The sequence below is a fragment of the Tachysurus fulvidraco genome, chromosome 24 (genome assembly GCF_022655615.1).
Source record: "Tachysurus fulvidraco isolate hzauxx_2018 chromosome 24, HZAU_PFXX_2.0, whole genome shotgun sequence".
Lineage (NCBI taxonomy): Eukaryota > Metazoa > Chordata > Actinopteri > Siluriformes > Bagridae > Tachysurus > Tachysurus fulvidraco.
The window spans coordinates 11743044-11759607 of NC_062541.1; the positions used below are offsets into that span (position 1 = coordinate 11743044).

At 38.6% G+C, this 16564-nt stretch overlaps 2 protein-coding genes across 3 annotated transcripts in view; both read left to right on the forward strand.

The window, feature by feature from the left end:
* Positions 1–3979, forward strand: part of snrnp40 (small nuclear ribonucleoprotein 40 (U5)) — a 6404-nt gene extending 2425 nt beyond the window's left edge. The window contains exons 4-10 of the mRNA XM_027175782.2: positions 238–403; positions 1158–1280; positions 1365–1485; positions 1602–1684; positions 3284–3345; positions 3425–3528; positions 3669–3979. Coding sequence (XP_027031583.2) covers positions 238–403; positions 1158–1280; positions 1365–1485; positions 1602–1684; positions 3284–3345; positions 3425–3528; positions 3669–3718 — 709 coding nt within the window. The 3' untranslated portion in view covers positions 3719–3979. The remainder of the gene's footprint in view (positions 1–237; positions 404–1157; positions 1281–1364; positions 1486–1601; positions 1685–3283; positions 3346–3424; positions 3529–3668) is intronic.
* Positions 3980–7721: 3742 nt separating this feature from the next.
* Positions 7722–15438, forward strand: nkain1 (sodium/potassium transporting ATPase interacting 1). Of its 2 annotated transcripts, none has more exons than XM_027175787.2 (8): positions 7722–8035; positions 8221–8522; positions 10308–10445; positions 10646–10726; positions 12193–12390; positions 12591–12651; positions 12756–12838; positions 14345–15438. In XM_027175787.2, the coding sequence occupies exons 2-7, from the start codon at positions 8454–8456 to the stop codon at positions 12836–12838; spliced, it is 630 nt and encodes a 209-aa protein (XP_027031588.1). In that variant the 5' UTR covers positions 7722–8035; positions 8221–8453; the 3' UTR covers positions 14345–15438. The 2 variants fall into 2 exon arrangements, with proteins under 2 accessions (XP_027031588.1, XP_027031587.1); XM_027175786.2 differs by having other exon boundaries at positions 7724–8035; positions 12756–12834.
* Positions 15439–16564: the final 1126 nt, after the last annotated feature.

Genomic DNA, 16564 nt, shown 5'->3' on the forward strand with positions numbered 1-16564 from the left:
CAAATTATTTGAAACTCTATCTATATAAAATCATTTGAGTCTGCATGCTACTATAATTTCTTAAAATTCTTTATGCACTATTATTGTTGTTATTTTTTGATTAAAGAGTCAACAGAGCCTGTTTTGATCTCCACCTCACACGCACATGCTTTATGCACCGGGAGAGCCGGCGATGAGAGCCGGCGATGCTTTTTAGACACTTTCAGATGTCTTTGTCTGTGTCTGCTTCCCCCCCAGTCTGCTCTTTTCAGCCAGTACGGATAAGACCGTTTGTGTGTGGGACAGCGAGACGGGCGAGCGTGTGAAGAGACTGAAAGGCCACACGTCCTTCGCAAACTCTTGTTTTCCTGCCCGTCGTGGACCACAGCTGGCCTGCACTGGCAGTGATGATGGAACTGTGAAGGTAAATAAGACAGAAATCAGAAATGCTTGATGAGCTACACATGAGGGATGAGAAGAGATTAATAAAGATCTTAGACTTTTCTTGAACTCGGAGTTTGAACGCTCAGGCTATTTTCAGCAGTCTGGAAGGATTTTATGCAGTGATGATTTTTACTAATTAAAGCTTTTCCGTTATTCTGAACCCATTAAAAAAAATAACGAGTGGAATAAAAGTGTAATCAGCCCTGTCGTTATTTATCATTATTATTATTTGTGTTATTATTTAATGCTTTTATTCAAGGATGTTCAGCTGCAATGGCTGGTCTCCTCTATGTACATGGAGGAGCAAATTTATTCAAACAAGGATAAGGAAGGGGAAAAACTGGCTAGTGGGTGAAAGTGTATGAAAAATTTGTCGTATGAAAATGTGTGGCAAGAACAACAATTTGGGCAAAAAGAAGTATTTTGTTGTTATTTGCAGTAAATGTTGACGTATATAGATAAAATAGACTATAGATAAAATTCGATTTGGTCATTTGGAGTATGACCCTGTTTCTATAGTGGGGCAAATCTTATTTATAGACAAAGACTGGATGTAATACTCTGACAAACCTACATATGTTAAAGTAACATAAATCAGCTTCTAATAAGCGGACACTCCGTAAGACAAATGTAGTAAAGTGAATAGAATTTGATGGCCTTTACTTTGGTAGTTAGTCAATGATAATTACAAATGCTAGGTTTAAAAAAAAAATGGTTTGTTCCTTGGATTTCAGCTGTGGGACATCAGGAAGAAGGCATCAGTTCATACGTTCCAGAACACGTACCAGGTTTTAAGTGTTACCTTCAATGATACCAGTGACCAGATCATCTCAGGAGGCATCGACAATGACATCAAGGTCCATCTTCAAGCATATGACAGACATGATCACACACCGCTTGTGTTTGTCAGTGTGTTTACTTTACTTGTGTGTGTGCTTCAGGTATGGGACCTGAGACAGAATAAGCTGATTTACAGCATGCAGGGACACGGAGACTCAGTGACGGGGCTCAGTCTCAGCTCTGAGGGATCCTATTTACTGTCCAACTCCATGGACAACAGTGGTGAGTGTCTGCTTTTGATCTGTGTGAGAGAAAAAGCAATGCAGTGTCAGCTTGTAAGATTAAAATACTGTGTGTTAAATCCTCTTTTATATAATAATCTCTCCTCTGTGATTTAGTGCGCGTTTGGGATATCCGTCCGTTTGCCCCTAAGGAGAGATGTGTGAAGATTTTCCAGGGAAATGTCCACAATTTTGAAAAGGTAATTCAATGCAAGTCATAAAATAAAGTGCAGTTATGATGACCTTGTGTAATAATCTCCTGTGTTTTTCCACCAGTTAATGCTATACAGGATGGGTGGATGATATGTTTTCTCTAATCTTAAATTTGACCAAAAAACATTCTACACATTAATATATTTACACGTTTCTTGTGTTATACTTTCAGTAATATGTTGTAGACATGTTGTACACCATCTGTCGCATTGATGGACGCACGTTCTCGTTTGAAAGCTTTATTTATTAGTAAAACTTTACATTGCTTACAGTGAAAGCAAATTAAGAATTAATCAGTGGCCAATTAGTGTGTTAAATAAAATGAAACCAGCTTCATGAGGGTGAATCACACTAGCCTTTTTTTTTTACCTCCTTACTGGAATGGAAACAATATACTTTGTTGTTTTAAACTGTTTGTTTTAAAGTTTAAAATACTTAATTATTATAATAATTATGGAATAATAATAATAATAATAACTAGATTTGTAAAGTTCATTGCAACAAACTTTGATGTTGGCTTTGACGATGCAAGTATTTGGGAGCTTTTGGGAGGCGAGTGGACATAAGGGTCAGTGTTACTTTTGGAAGCAAGTAGACAGAAAGCTAGGGTGCCAAAACATTTGGAGGTAAGTGGAGATGAGCATGTGACATCATCCGAATACTCTTGAGGAAGTTCTCCACATTGTTCTGAGTGTTTTGATATGTCACATGTCCATGTTGTGCTAATTTTTGATTTTGCATATATTGGGGGTGGGGCTGCAGCACAACCGAAAGGCCAGTTGGTACACCAATGTAAAACTTTGTTCAGAGTATCACTCTAAAGGAGCTGGCCGAGTTTGGTGTAGATAGTTCAAAAGATTGCCGAGTTATAAACCTCCAAAATTTATAATGGGAGTCTATGGGGGAAAAAAGGCCACTTTGTGACCCAGTACCGGAACTCGGATCGCTTAGAAAATAAATTTCAGACCAGGGTCTGCTACATATCCGAATTTGGTGCATGTGGCTCGAAAGCCCTAGGAGGAGTTATTCTTGATCATTTTTTGTCTAAGAAACAGAATGTTGGCTTCCACAAAGCCAACATCATAATATATTTTAAATCAGATTACTTTAGTATGGTATGTAACTGTTTATATTTTTTACGTAAGGCAAATCTGTTACTGCTTTTTGAAGTTTACACATGTTTCATAACATTTATTGCTTCACAAATGTAGTTAGAACTAGGTAGCTGCCCAAAAATTCTGTATCATTGCTGTATCAGTTATTATTAATGTCCGGAATAGTTGAAGTGGAAGCTATTTATACATGTACGTATTTTATCGGCTGTCCACTTTTGAAGTCAAGTGTAAGTCTATAGAAAAGCCAGCTGATCATTTCTGCTCAACATTAGCTATGAAAGATTCCTATATAGACATCAGCTGTGTTTTTTAGATAGTGTTTAATCTCTCTTCTCTCTAACTCAATAACTCACCCTTGTGTTATCTTATCCATTCTTCTAAGATCTACCTAATGAGAAACTGCACATAATGACATTGTGATTATGGAAACATCCATGTACTAAATGTTTTATGGATTTCTTTTGTCTGAAGAATCTTCTACGCTGCTCTTGGTCACCAGATGGCAGTAAGATAGCGGCAGGCTCCGCTGATAGGTAAGAGATTGTGTGCCTACAGGACAATGACAGCATCGTGTTAACGATTGGTGTATAATTCTGCACGTTTGCTGTTTAGGTTCGTGTATATCTGGGACACGACCTCTCGTAGAATCCTTTATAAGCTTCCTGGCCATGCTGGATCAGTCAACGAGGTGGCCTTCCATCCAGAGGAACCCGTTGGTAAATTCACCTATAATTCTGCTTCCCCTTTTATCTGTAACACCGAGGAAATTTAGTGTGTGTGACTGGGGTGTTTTTTGTTTACACTCTGCTTGTTGTGTTCTGTATAATTTTATGATGGATGTTTTTGTCTTCCACAGTTCTATCTGGATCCAGTGATAAGCGCCTCTACATGGGGGAAATTCAGTAGAGTGCGAGTGTGTGCGAGTGTGTGCGAGTGTGTGCGAGTGTGTGCGAGTGTGTGCGAGTGTGTGCGAGTGTGTGCGAGTGTGTGCGAGTGTGTGCGAGTGTGTGCGAGTGTGTGCGAGTGTGTGCGAGTGTGTGCGAGTGTGTGCGAGGTAAGCATGAGGATTAATTCTTTCAAGAACAGTCCTTAAATTTTGACTTCTTGGCCAAGGATAAAATGTTCAGTTCCTTTTCTATGCTTTTAATAAACTCATTTTTGGAGAAATGCATTTTCATGTTCTTTTATTTCTCTTCAATATGAAATTCTTGTAGCTGTCCTGATCAGCAGGATAAGCCGGAGTCCAAAATTATTTAATACGAGCTACAACGGAACTGCATTTTTTTGCTCAGAGCACTGTGTGGATAAGTAAATACATTTAATTACACGTTTGCATTCCAATAAAGAAAAATATCATTTATAACAATACATTAAATAGGTTTGACAGATGTTCATTAACTACACAAAACAAATCAGGCCTTTTTTCATGTTGGGATATTACAAATAAGATGTAATGCTTTGTGAAATAAAAATGTGAAATATAGGATCTCTACAAACTTGTGTATCCACTATATGCTTCTTTCTGTCTTCTCCATGTCCTCTGAACAGTTTTTGATTCTGTTCATCTCCTCTGAAAATTGATTTTGACCAGTGTTCTAGATAGTTCTGTTGGACTGTGTGCACCTTTCTCTCAATATTTATCCGTTAACAATGGAATGGATAAGCACTGGTAGTTAAAATCAAGAGGAAGAAATACAGAAGAATATAACAGAAGAACTTATAAAAGCTAAAACCCAATCTCAAATTCATAAAGAAACATTTCAGTTATAGTTTAAGCTTTATGCTCTGAGAAAGGATTGTGTGCATGCACAGTTAACTATAAAAAACTATTCACTTGAGCTATGAAAATAAGATCAATTATAATCTAAAAATAAGAAATGGTGTAGAATTTCCTTGCAGCAGCAGAACAACCAGTTTCTGTGTTTTCTTACAAAGATCACCAACATAGACTTTTTCTTTCCTTTTTTTTTTTATATATATATAATAGATGAGCAGCAGTAGCTTCCAAAAGAAAGGGAGGTGCAATGGTGTCAAGATGCTGACAGATAAGTGTAATTATAATGGTTATTATCTTAAGCCATTTATCTTGCGTTCAACATTTCGACTAAATTATGTCAAGAAGTTTTTCATTTGTGCTGTTGTTCCTTTATTTTTGTTTCACATTATTAATGAGTGAAACCCTGGAGGCATGAAACACATTTGGCAAAAAAATGAAAGCGGAGCAGACCTAAAAGAAGTCAAAGATAGACTTTGCATAAGAGTAATCTATTTACCTAATAGTCAAATAGAAGATATTTATGGAAGGCATTACTGCTCCATGACATACTGAAATGTCAAAGAAAAATGTGTAAAAAAAAACAACAACATAAGCACTATGATTACATGATTACATATTACATGATGCTAGGCCTTTTTGTGTATGATGGGACTCACATAGACTGTAAACAGGTTGGGAAAAAATGCTAGACATCTGCAAGGCTGACAGTAGAAAGCTAGTTATATAAATTATTTGATCATAAAAAAGGTGGAGATGAAGGGTCTTTGGTCTTTATTTGAAATTTCATCAGTGGTGAGGAAGCAGGTATACTTGCTTTGGTTCATGGTACAATATATAATGTTTCTCTCATGTCAGTGTTGTGTGAAACTACCAACACTACATGCCACAATAATAGTGTCTCACACACTCATTAGTGTGACTCTCAGCCCATTCTGACATTGGTGATGACTATAAGCATGTCAGCACTGATCTAGTGAGGCAGGTTCAGGCTCCAGGAAGGGGACACAAAGCACACTCTTTCTCTAAGTAGTAGTACTATGCTTCTTGGACTATACTGTAACTTTTCATTAAGCTTAATTAGACATGTACAATGTAGACTCAAATCTTTGAGTCAAAGCCCCGATCATAAGTTGACCATTTGACCATTTACTTGCTTTTCATTCGTTACTTAGCATTATTAATGAAGTGGAGAAATCTATTTTTATATTTAAAAAATGATATTATTTCTTACAAATTAATGTTGTAGAAGGATCTCTGGTTCACGAAATATGTTTCATTTATTACTGTACTGAAGCTGTTTAATACATTTCGTGCAGCATGTCTGAGAAACCAGTAATTCTGTAGCATTTATTTCTGATATCTGGTTGTAATAAAATCAAATACCTTTTAATGGCTTTACAGTAAAACTATTAGGATTCAGGCAATCCATTATATCACAAAGCTTTATCAGTGATATAATAACAATGATGTTGGGCAAACTATTATCTTACCTCAAAGCCCTCATCACTCCTCGCACTGCACCTCGCATCCTCAGATCTGCCAGCACTGCTCGACTGGTTCCACTATCTCTCTGGGTAAGAGGTAAGTATACTATGAGACTCTTTTCTGTTCTGGCACCAAGGTGGTGGAATGAACTTCCCCTAGGGGTCCGGACAGCTGAGTCACTGGCTATTTTCAAACGACGGTTAAAGACATACTTATTCATGAAACACTTCAACTAGCACTTCCTTCCTTATTTGATGTATGTATATTTATTTAAAAAAAAAAAAAAAACAACTTTGAACAGTGTTTTAGGCTCATGGTATCTAAGTATGTAACCTAGTGCACCAGAGTTAATGTATCCAATGATAGAGACTTAAACACTTTTGTATGTCACTCTGGATAAGGGCGTCTGCCAAGTGCTGTAAATTTAAATATTAAACAACCACACACAGACAGATAGATAGCTGGTTTAGTAATAAAAAGTGTTTTCAGGTCTTTACTGGACTACTGAGTATCTACCAAATAACAAAGATGGCTAACAGAAGCTACCATTCAAACCAAAAGCTGTCAAATTTATTGTTCTGTCATTTTTTTGTCATTTGTACATTAAATGAAGAATGTGTGATTAGTCTAATCACTTTTAGTTTCTAATCAATAGACATTTTTAAGGAAAAAAAGATGATGATGATGATGATGATATTGATTGGCATGTTCTTGTTTACCACACTGTCTCAGTCACTGTGTGACAAAGGTGTTACATGTCAGTGACATGGGTTGAAAAGTATCAGCCCAAATAGGGGTCAAAACTGGGTGGTATTTAACTCAGTGTAATCACCTGACAGGGCGCTTTGACAGTCTGGGTTAGAAAGAATCAGTCCCAGTATTGCTGCTTCATGCCATTCTGTGTATGTTGCGTATTAACCATGGTGGTGCTGTTGCACTTGCAGAATCAACCTTATTCCATTAGTTTCCACCACGTAATCTGAAGTGGATGCTTTTTTATATCTGTTTTGAAAGACGGTGGGTGGGTGGAGGGGCTTCTTTGGAGGGGTGAGGGGCAAAGTCCTGCTAGCCCATCTATACCAGCTGCCCCAGGAGAAACTGCAAAGCATATTTTGTGTGCTTTGAAGGGGGAAGCTTCTGGTTTTTCCCCAAACTCTTTGTTGAGAGATTTATAATTTCCCCAGAATCAAGTGGATGTAGTTGGTAAACAACATCATGACCATAATGGAAAGCAGGAAAGGGTGATATTAAGAAGAAAAAACTAAAACAGGTTTTGAAAATAGTCTTATAAACTACAGCTGACGTTAATTACAACATTACAGTAAAACCGCCATCCCTTCCCCATCGTAAGTGGGAAGGTTTCCTTTAATAATCATCCTGAACACACTGTATATTGGTGAAATGTCTTAAGCAGGTCATACCCAAATTGTCCTTTATTTATACAGTAATTAAAGGGTATATATATCAAACAACTATTTGCGCATTAAAACTTTAAGGCTATTTTGTCATCGCCAAGAAAACTGCAATCTTGGTGCTATATTCTTTGATTCTTTTTATTTATTTATTTTTTTTAAAAATCAGAATCCCGACAAAAGTCCTTTTGCGCATATAACGCACTCCATTTAAGGCTATTCTTCCGTGCACCATGTTACAGCCTCCACTTGGATAGGGGGTAGGGTGGCATTAGGGATGAAGCCATGCTCTTTTCCTTTGTGTTCACTCGCTTGGCTGGAGGAGGAGAAGGAGAAGGAGGCGAACTCCCCCGCGCGGACTACTGGTAAACTTGCACGAGGGTTTGGTTTCCACCCATAATCCCTTTCTCTCGCCCTCCTGTCGGTGTTGACAAAGAGTCGAGCGGTACAGAGGGATGCTCATAAGGTAGCTTCAGTCTCAGCTAAATCTGTCTCTTTAAAAACGGCCTGCTTTTCCTCGGGAGAAAGCGACACCGGTCAGCGCGCGCGGTAAGTGACAAAGGCGCGCTTTGTGCCTGGCACTGATTTCATCTGCGGTACATTTACACCCCCCACCCCAGACGCTGTCCGTGTGATCGAATATCATATGATGCTTATTTGTGCAAGTTAAACATGTTCCCTTTTTCTGTCTGTGTGCGCGTGTGTGCTGTTCTTTGTGCGCTCTTGGAATGAAGGCGTGGCGACCCGTTGCGGTCGGTGCCGTGTGAGAACAAAGTCACCCGGAGACGCGGATGAAGTGCGGTTATGATCATCAACAGCGCTGAAGTATTAACGCACAGAACCGCGGCCGCAGCCCGCTGGGCTCCCTGACGGTTTGGTGTGTATAGATAACGGTTATACAGCCGTCACGCTGGACCTCAACGGAGATCCGTCGTTCTCGCGGCGCCTCGCGGGGCCCAAACCGTGCATGAAGCGCGAGAGCATGGGCCGCTGCGACGGGAGGTGCACGCTGGTGGTCATCTGCTCCTTGCAGCTGGTAGGTGAACGCCTGTGTGCTGTGATCTCTTCTAGCACACTGCTTTCATACTCACATGTTCAGTTGTGTCTGAGTTGAATGAGTGACTGTGATTGGAGGTGCGGAACGGGCTTTGTGAATAAAAGGGTAAAAATTTCCCCTGGTTAATATTTCTGGACAGACAGACCGTCTGATAGAGTATCTGTAATAGAGCACTGCACTGTTTCAGGCTTGGGGTTACTCATTGTTGTGAAGGTTGTGAGTTCAAATCCCAGCATCACCAACCTGCCCTTAACTCTCACCTGCTCAGTTGTATCCTGTCTCAGTTATAAGGCTCTGTGCAGCTGCCAAATGAGAATGTGTTACAAAAAGATATTGGCCTAAGATGTTATTCTTATCAGACTGGTATATATTTATGCTTTGAAAATGGATTATGACTAACATGACAGATTTTTTATGCCAGGATTATTTAGTAAATACAGTGACACAAACTGAAAAGGAATATGGTTCCAGAAGTAAGACTGGATGTGTTGAGAAGTCCCTGAGATTTTCAAGGGGTTAGCACATGCTGGTGTCAGGCCTGTCAGGTTTCACATCAATCAGCAATGCAAGCTCGCAGAGCACCGGAGGACGTTAGCATTGGATCAGTGTCGGGTATCGGCCCGTACTTAGTATGTTGATATTGGTAACATAACAATCGTTGCGTCACTAGAATGGATTTCATAGAAACTTTTAATGCCCCAGTTCTGTGTGTGTTTTTTGAGAGTGGGCATGTGGCAAAAAGGATCTCCTGAGGTAGGGGCTCTTTTCTCATAGGGCTGTGGGCTGGGGCTCCAGGCAGTTTCCATGGAAACAGCTGCAGCAGAGCGCTGTGGGATTACTTTGTGTTTGTGTGTGTGTGTGTGTGAGTGAAGGGCCCGTTGCGTTTGTGTGCCCCTGGCCTAAATGGATGGTCGTGTTTTATTGGCCTTTTATGGCTCATTTTGCCTGTGCAGTCCACAGATGCTTGATAAGTTATGGTAAGAATAAATGTGTGACGGACCGATTTTAACCCTTTGCACTGAATTGCAAGCGAAGCATCATATATCACCCATATAACAGTTTTATATAGTAAATAGTATATAAAAAACTCAAACTTGCACAGCCGTGAATTGACACTGGTTGTATTGACTCTTGTGTTGATTCAGCAGGCATGCATTTGCAGCTGACACTGTGGTACACTGTGGACAATCTCCCTGACACTCTTTGTACAGTTGCTCTGTGCCCCTTTCTCTTTTTGGCTGATAAACAAAACCTGTCCCAAGCAGCTTGTTTGTTTCTTGGATGCCTGTAGCTTCTTTGAGCTTCACCTGTTAATGAGAGACAACAATAGCAGACATTACATTCTGGGCAGAATGCTGGGTCTGCTATGTAGGCCAGGCCTGTGCTGCAATAGTCTTCCACAGAGGCTGCTTAAAGTAGCCAGGCATTAGAGGTTACTCTACCTGTGTATATGTACGGCACAAGAAAATAAGTCAACTCGCCTACACCGTAGCTTATCTATTTTTTAAGACTGAACAATCCAAAAAATTCAAAGCAGGTGGCTAGAATGTCAGGCTCTTTAATTATTTATTCAAAGAACCTATTCAACAGCTTTTGAATATCATTATTCAACATTATAATGGATGTATATAATAAGAACCAATACACTTCAGTGCAAAAGGTTACTGTTGCTGTTTGAAGTCAAGTGTTATTAGAGCAGTTATTTGTACTTTACTATAGTGCTTATTTAGTGTACATTAACTTTATGCCTATGTGCATTTGTAGCTGGCTGTGCTGCAGAGGCAGGTGTTTGATTTCCTGGGCTATCAATGGGCTCCCATCTTGGCAAACTTTCTACACATCCTGGCTGTCATTCTGGGAGTGTTTGGTACGGTGCAGGTCCGCTCACGATATCTTATACTGGTAAGTGCACACCTGCATACACACAAATACTGCATATGTTGACTGAGTAAGGGCATACAATAGAAATCACTCAAAGCATCTACTCTAGAATAATCATTTTTGTTTGAATTGCACATATATGAATCTGTGTTTTGAGTTGCTTCTCTGTTAAATGTGTCTAATGCTTTGTTTTTTGTATTTACTACTTTGTGTGTGCGCAGTATGCAGTGTGGCTGGTGGTCTGGGTTGGTTGGAACGCTTTTATTATCTGTTTCTACCTGGAAGTGGGCCACCTGTCTCAGGTAAATACAAGAAGAATGTTCAGCTCATCTATTAAGGCTTATTATTTTTGTGACCTGCTAATACTTTGTACTTGTTCTTTTTGGGGCTGTTCTAATCATACAAGCCCACTCACTGCATAGGAGTGAGTTTTTCCACTTCCATAAAATAAAAAAAAGGAAATAAGGTTAACATTAATAATTGAACACATTAATCAGACTTAATCAGAAAATCTAGAACCTGAAGATTCACTAACTTGAAAACTGCCAATAAACAAGAACACTCTGAATCGTTATTCTTGAAAAAAGCCCGTGTTTATGCTTAAGCATTTACACAAGTGACTGCTATCATGCATGACTGTAACTTTAACAGGTCTTCTAGCTGTTTTAGCTGCCAGAACATCTTAATGAAAGTCTGAAAAGTGAGAGAAAATCAAAGTGGACATCAGAACACTGAGGATCACTACTACTTCCTTCTAAATCAATATATTAATAGCAATAGTATTAATAGCAGCTACAAGGTGACCAGATTAAGAACAGTTTGGGATTTGGGTTAGAGTGAATTGAGTGAGGATTTTATACATCTATTGTCCTGAAGCACATTCACATTTATACCTTTAGGTAGGAATTATCATATGAAGTAATAAGCAGCTGCAGCCCCACTTTATCTAAACTTCACCTTCATCAAGTGTTACGTACAGTGTATATGGGTTTCAGTGCTGATGCACACTCTCTATTTTCATACAACACCTATTGGGTGCATGAAGACTAACACAAGCTTCTCAAAGACTCTTTAAATAGCCACCTATTTTTTTCCAGCTGCTGCTCATGCAGCGTCATAGGGCAGCACAATACTGTCAGAGGAAAACACTATACACAAGCTCATAGATGCACACAGATCTCTAGTGTCGCTGTGATAGACAAGAGTCCCAGCCTTGGATGGCTTTACCTAATGCAGACCTTTAAATAAGTGCACACTATTGTCGTTATATGGTTTGTAGGTTTCTTTTTTTTTTGAGAAATCTGCTAGTTTTGAGGCCTTGATTCAAATGTTTAGAAATTCCTGAGTTTTAAGTGACACCCTTTTGCATTATTACAAATAAGTCACGATAGAAAACTGAACACAATGTATACACACTGTGGGCAGTCCACACCTGTTTCGACAGGGTTTGACAGCATAATTTGGTCCAGCTGCACATACAACTGGTTATACAGTACAAAACCAGATTCTCATGATGCTGAGTGATAAAATGAACACATATATACTTTTACAATGCCATAATCACATGCAGAGGTGAAATGAGTGACTACTTTAAACATTTCTTTTATGGATATCAAATTAACCATAGCTTGATGATACACATAACCATTAAATGGTGATTTGGGTTTGAAGCATTTTTTTCCTGGCCAGACAGATGTTTGTTTGTGTAGTATTTATTTGTTTAAACTATTCACAGTATACACTGTGCTTTTTCCATATCTATGTATAGGATCGAGATTTCCTGATGACATTTAATACCTCTTTACATCGCTCCTGGTGGATGGAGAATGGGCCTGGTTGCTTAGTTACAACAGTGCCTGACTCCCCATTGGCTCCACAAGACCATCATGTGATCACGGTCAGTGGCTGCCTGCTGGACTACCAATACATAGAGGTGGTCAGCTCTGCCCTGCAAGTGTTCCTCGCAGTGAGTGTCTTTTCCCTTTTTTATCAGAACATTAACATTAAAGAATTAAAATCAGATCTCTCCCTCTCTCTCTCTCTCTCTCTCTCTCTGTCTCTCACACACACATTCATTCATTCATATTATATATATGTCTCTTATTACCCAATGCCCATTTTGTATTAAAACACAACTTCTTTGACTCAGTTCTGTTTTGGTCCTAGCTTTTTGGCTTTGTATACGCCTGCTACGTAAGCAAAGTCGTCCTAGATGACGAGGACAGCTGTAAGTATTATCTATTTTAAGAGTTTATTACTGCTGCTATTGATGCACCTAAACACGTTGTCCATAACAGTTTTTCGTCATTTTTGATTGTGTGTGTATGACAGTTGATTTCATTGGCGGATATGGGTATGGGTATCAGCCACCACAAAAGAGTTCCCACCTACAGCTACAGCCTCTTTACACGTAGGTAACCTCATTTTAATTTATTTATTTGTGGAATTTGGGAAATTCAACTTCATTTGCAGTGAGATAAACAGTGTAAAGCCATTACTAGCATTGGAAAAATCTTTAATGTACTTCGTTGACTGTTGAAAACTTTTCACTAATGTATTATAGGAGAACACTTAAGCAGGGTTAAGAGCTGTCTAAAACAACAGAGTCTCTAAATGATCTACTGGTAATTCTGAAGCCTTTCTGAAGCAAACTAGCATTGTGAAGTGAAAATTGATGTGACATACGGCTACGTATGGTGACCCATACTCAGAATTCGTTCTCTGCATTTAACCCATCCAAAGTGCACACACACACAGCAGTGAACACACACACACACACCGTGAACACACACCCGGAGCAGCAGGCAGCCATTTATGCTGTGGAGCCGGGGAGCAGTTGGGGGTGGGGGGTGTTCGGTGCCTTGCTCAAGGGCACCTCAGTCGTGGCCGGCCCGAGACTTGAACCCACCACCTTACGGTTAGAAGTCAAACTCTCTAACCATTAGTCCACGACTGCCCCGTGTGATCATGTTAATGACTAGTGTGTATAATAAAATGTGATTCAGAACTTTTTCCTTAAAAGATGTGTGTCAAACTGAATAGAATTCTCATTAAATAGTCTCTAGAAGGGGATGCTGAAAGGCATTACTCCTTTCCCTGTCATTCAGATCAAAATGAGCCAGCTCTGTGTGAGCTCATGTACAATGGATATTAACAGTAGATATGCTCCTATTAAAATGGCAGGTTTTTTCACCATCCGTGTGAAATTAAATGTGTTCACAACCCTAAACAATCTGTAAACACTGCTTAACTAAGACTTTGTTAAAGCAGCTTTTGATTTTATTACAAGACTTTTAATCACCGTCTGTTAGTGTAGCACATCTTGACTTGGCAATATTTACTTGCTTTTTCATGTAAAAACATCTCTTCTGTTCCTCTTTCTTACAAACAATGTGCCAAGTCCACAGTACTAGAACAGTGAACAACTTAGAGCAACATTTTAATACGGGTTTGTGATATTTATTTGCACAGTGTCTGCTATTTTATTTGCTATTCGTATTTATTTATATTCATATTTTTTTCTAATTATATTTTAGATATTCTGTTATAAAAATGGTAGTTTTCATAACACTGTGGTGTTAAGTTAGTCTTTTTTTAAAAACTGCATTTTAGAACCAAAAAATAGAACAATTAAATAAATTTTTTCCAAGAAATCAGCTTAGTCATTAATTTGGATGCTTGTCTAAAAATGATCAGATGCGTAAGATTAGCAAAACTACATTTACATGGGAAGATGCCATTAAAAGCCTGAGAGGAAATGACTGTGCTGATATGACAAGCTTCTCCATTCCACTGTAGCTGCTGACTCAAGCGTGGAATTACAAGAGTGAAGACTTCTGTTTTATAAAGTCGTTTTATAAATTCCACTTAAAATAAAGTTGTTCATACCGAATTTCTTCCTTTTTCTTTTCTGTGTCTAGGGCTGGATAGGAAGACTGGATGCTCCCAAAGCAGAACTCTTCAGAGATGCCATCCAGTGCATTGTGGGTTACAGTATATAGTTCTACAAAATTGTCTGTGTTTCTGAAACTGTCTCCCTCTGCTGGCAGAAAAATAATAAACTGCAGCACAGACACTGTGCATTCAGCGAGTCACTGTGAGAGAAAGGCTGTGGGTGAAAGCTTGTACTGCCACACTACGTAGTGTATGTCTCTGTGTACTTAGGGGTTTCAAGTGCACAAACTATTTAGCAAATTTGAAATGCATAGCTATGATTTATTCTTCAGAATGCAGTTTCAATTTCAAAGTTGAAAAACGGTGACTGCTCTGATTATGGCGTGCTTCCATTGTATGGTTTGAGTCCATTTTTTTCCTCACTGACATTTTTTTAGTGTTAAGTACATACCATATTTTCTCTGATCAGAAGACAGTGTACATTTGCCCATGGACTGTGGGGGAGGGACAAAAAGGCAGGCAAACCAGTAACTGACAATGCCATTGTTTTGACTATTTGCCTAGGCATTGTGGGGGAAGATGTTAGGACTCAGATCCTTTTGCCATGTGTGCATTTGTGTGTATGTTTAGTGTTATTTGCAAGGAGGACAACATTTGACCCAGGTAACCTTTGAACTCTTTTTCTGAGCTGTTCCTTTGGCTCCTCTGTGTGTGTGTGTGTGTGTGTGTGTGTGTGTGTGTGTGTGAGTGAGAGAGAGAGAGAGAGAGAACATTTTTTTTCTTTATACTATGACTTAAGCCAATACAGTGTAATGTTTTAGGTGAAATTTTTAGATTGGCTAGTTGTGTAGTTGGGGAATGTCGTAGGATTTTCTGCATGTAAATATCAGAAAGATTGTAGAGAGGATGTACATTACTGTGGCCCTCACTCCAATGTGCATAAGTGTGTGTATGAGTGGACTAAAAGTATGTTCTGGTCCACTCAAGAATGAATGTGAGTAGCCATAATTGTCTATTTGTAAACCACTTTACACTGAATATATCTATATATTCATGTACATGGCTGGGACTGTGAGGGTGCGGGAGTTGTTGGAACAAATAAACTCTTTTTAGAATATTCCATATTTGTAATTTTTTTTATTCTTTCTGAAAACAAAAATGAAAGATTGATGAGGCCCTTTTTGGTTAAATAATATCTCATATACCAGGACTGTTCATACTGAAGACCAGTAAGATGACATGTACACAGTATTCGATAACAGAAACCAGAAGCAACCAGCAAATCATTACAAACCTTACATTGTCAGAATTAAAGGTCTTGAGTATTTTTCCTGACATTTGATTTTACAAAGTCTTGATTTTACAAAGGCTTTACATGTTATGTCCTTTTTTTATTGAGAGACATTGTTAAATGTAAACTTGGTCAAAATTTGTCAAAGAACAGAAAACACTTGCTGGTTAAAACCTTCGCTGTATTCTCTAATGCCTTCAAAGCTAACTGCGTAATATGGAAACTTTTTTCTTAAACAAATTTCACTGGGTATTTTCATTTTTAATTTTTTTTTGTTGCTGTAAAATGCCTTAAATGTTTTACAATTAACATTAGTCTCAACTTTAAACACCCCAAATGCTAATAAGTGTTCAGTACTTGTTTACATTTAAATTTCCAGCATTTGGCACATGCCCTTATATCCAGAGTGACTTACATTATCTCATTTTTATACAGCTGAGCAATTGGGGGTTTGCTCAGGGGCCCAACAGTGGCGGCTTGGTGGACCTCGGATCGAACTCACATGTCTAGATTCTGATTGTTAAAAATAATTCTTTAGACAATGGCATGTCAAACATTTACAAAACACATCATTCTTGGTATGCCTTCTCAATGTGAGCTTACAGAAATAATCGTTGTGATCCCTGTGCTGTGATATACATCAAATAAACAAAAAGAAAGGAACAGGGAATAAAAGCCCAATAGGTTTCACATGCAAATTTATGTGTGTTATGGAGTTCATCCACTGTAATACAGAGGTAGAGATTATAATATTATCACTTTTTTTATACATTTCACATACACATAAAGGGATTACTGTAAAACTGCAGTAAAAAAGTCCCCGGTTAAGCTTGTGAATCCTGAATACAACATTTAAGGTTATTGTAGAAAATAATAAGGAGGAAACTTAAGGCTTATTTACCTTATAGTAATTTGTCTTAATGTAATGTCTGTGAGAAATCGGCAGATATATTTG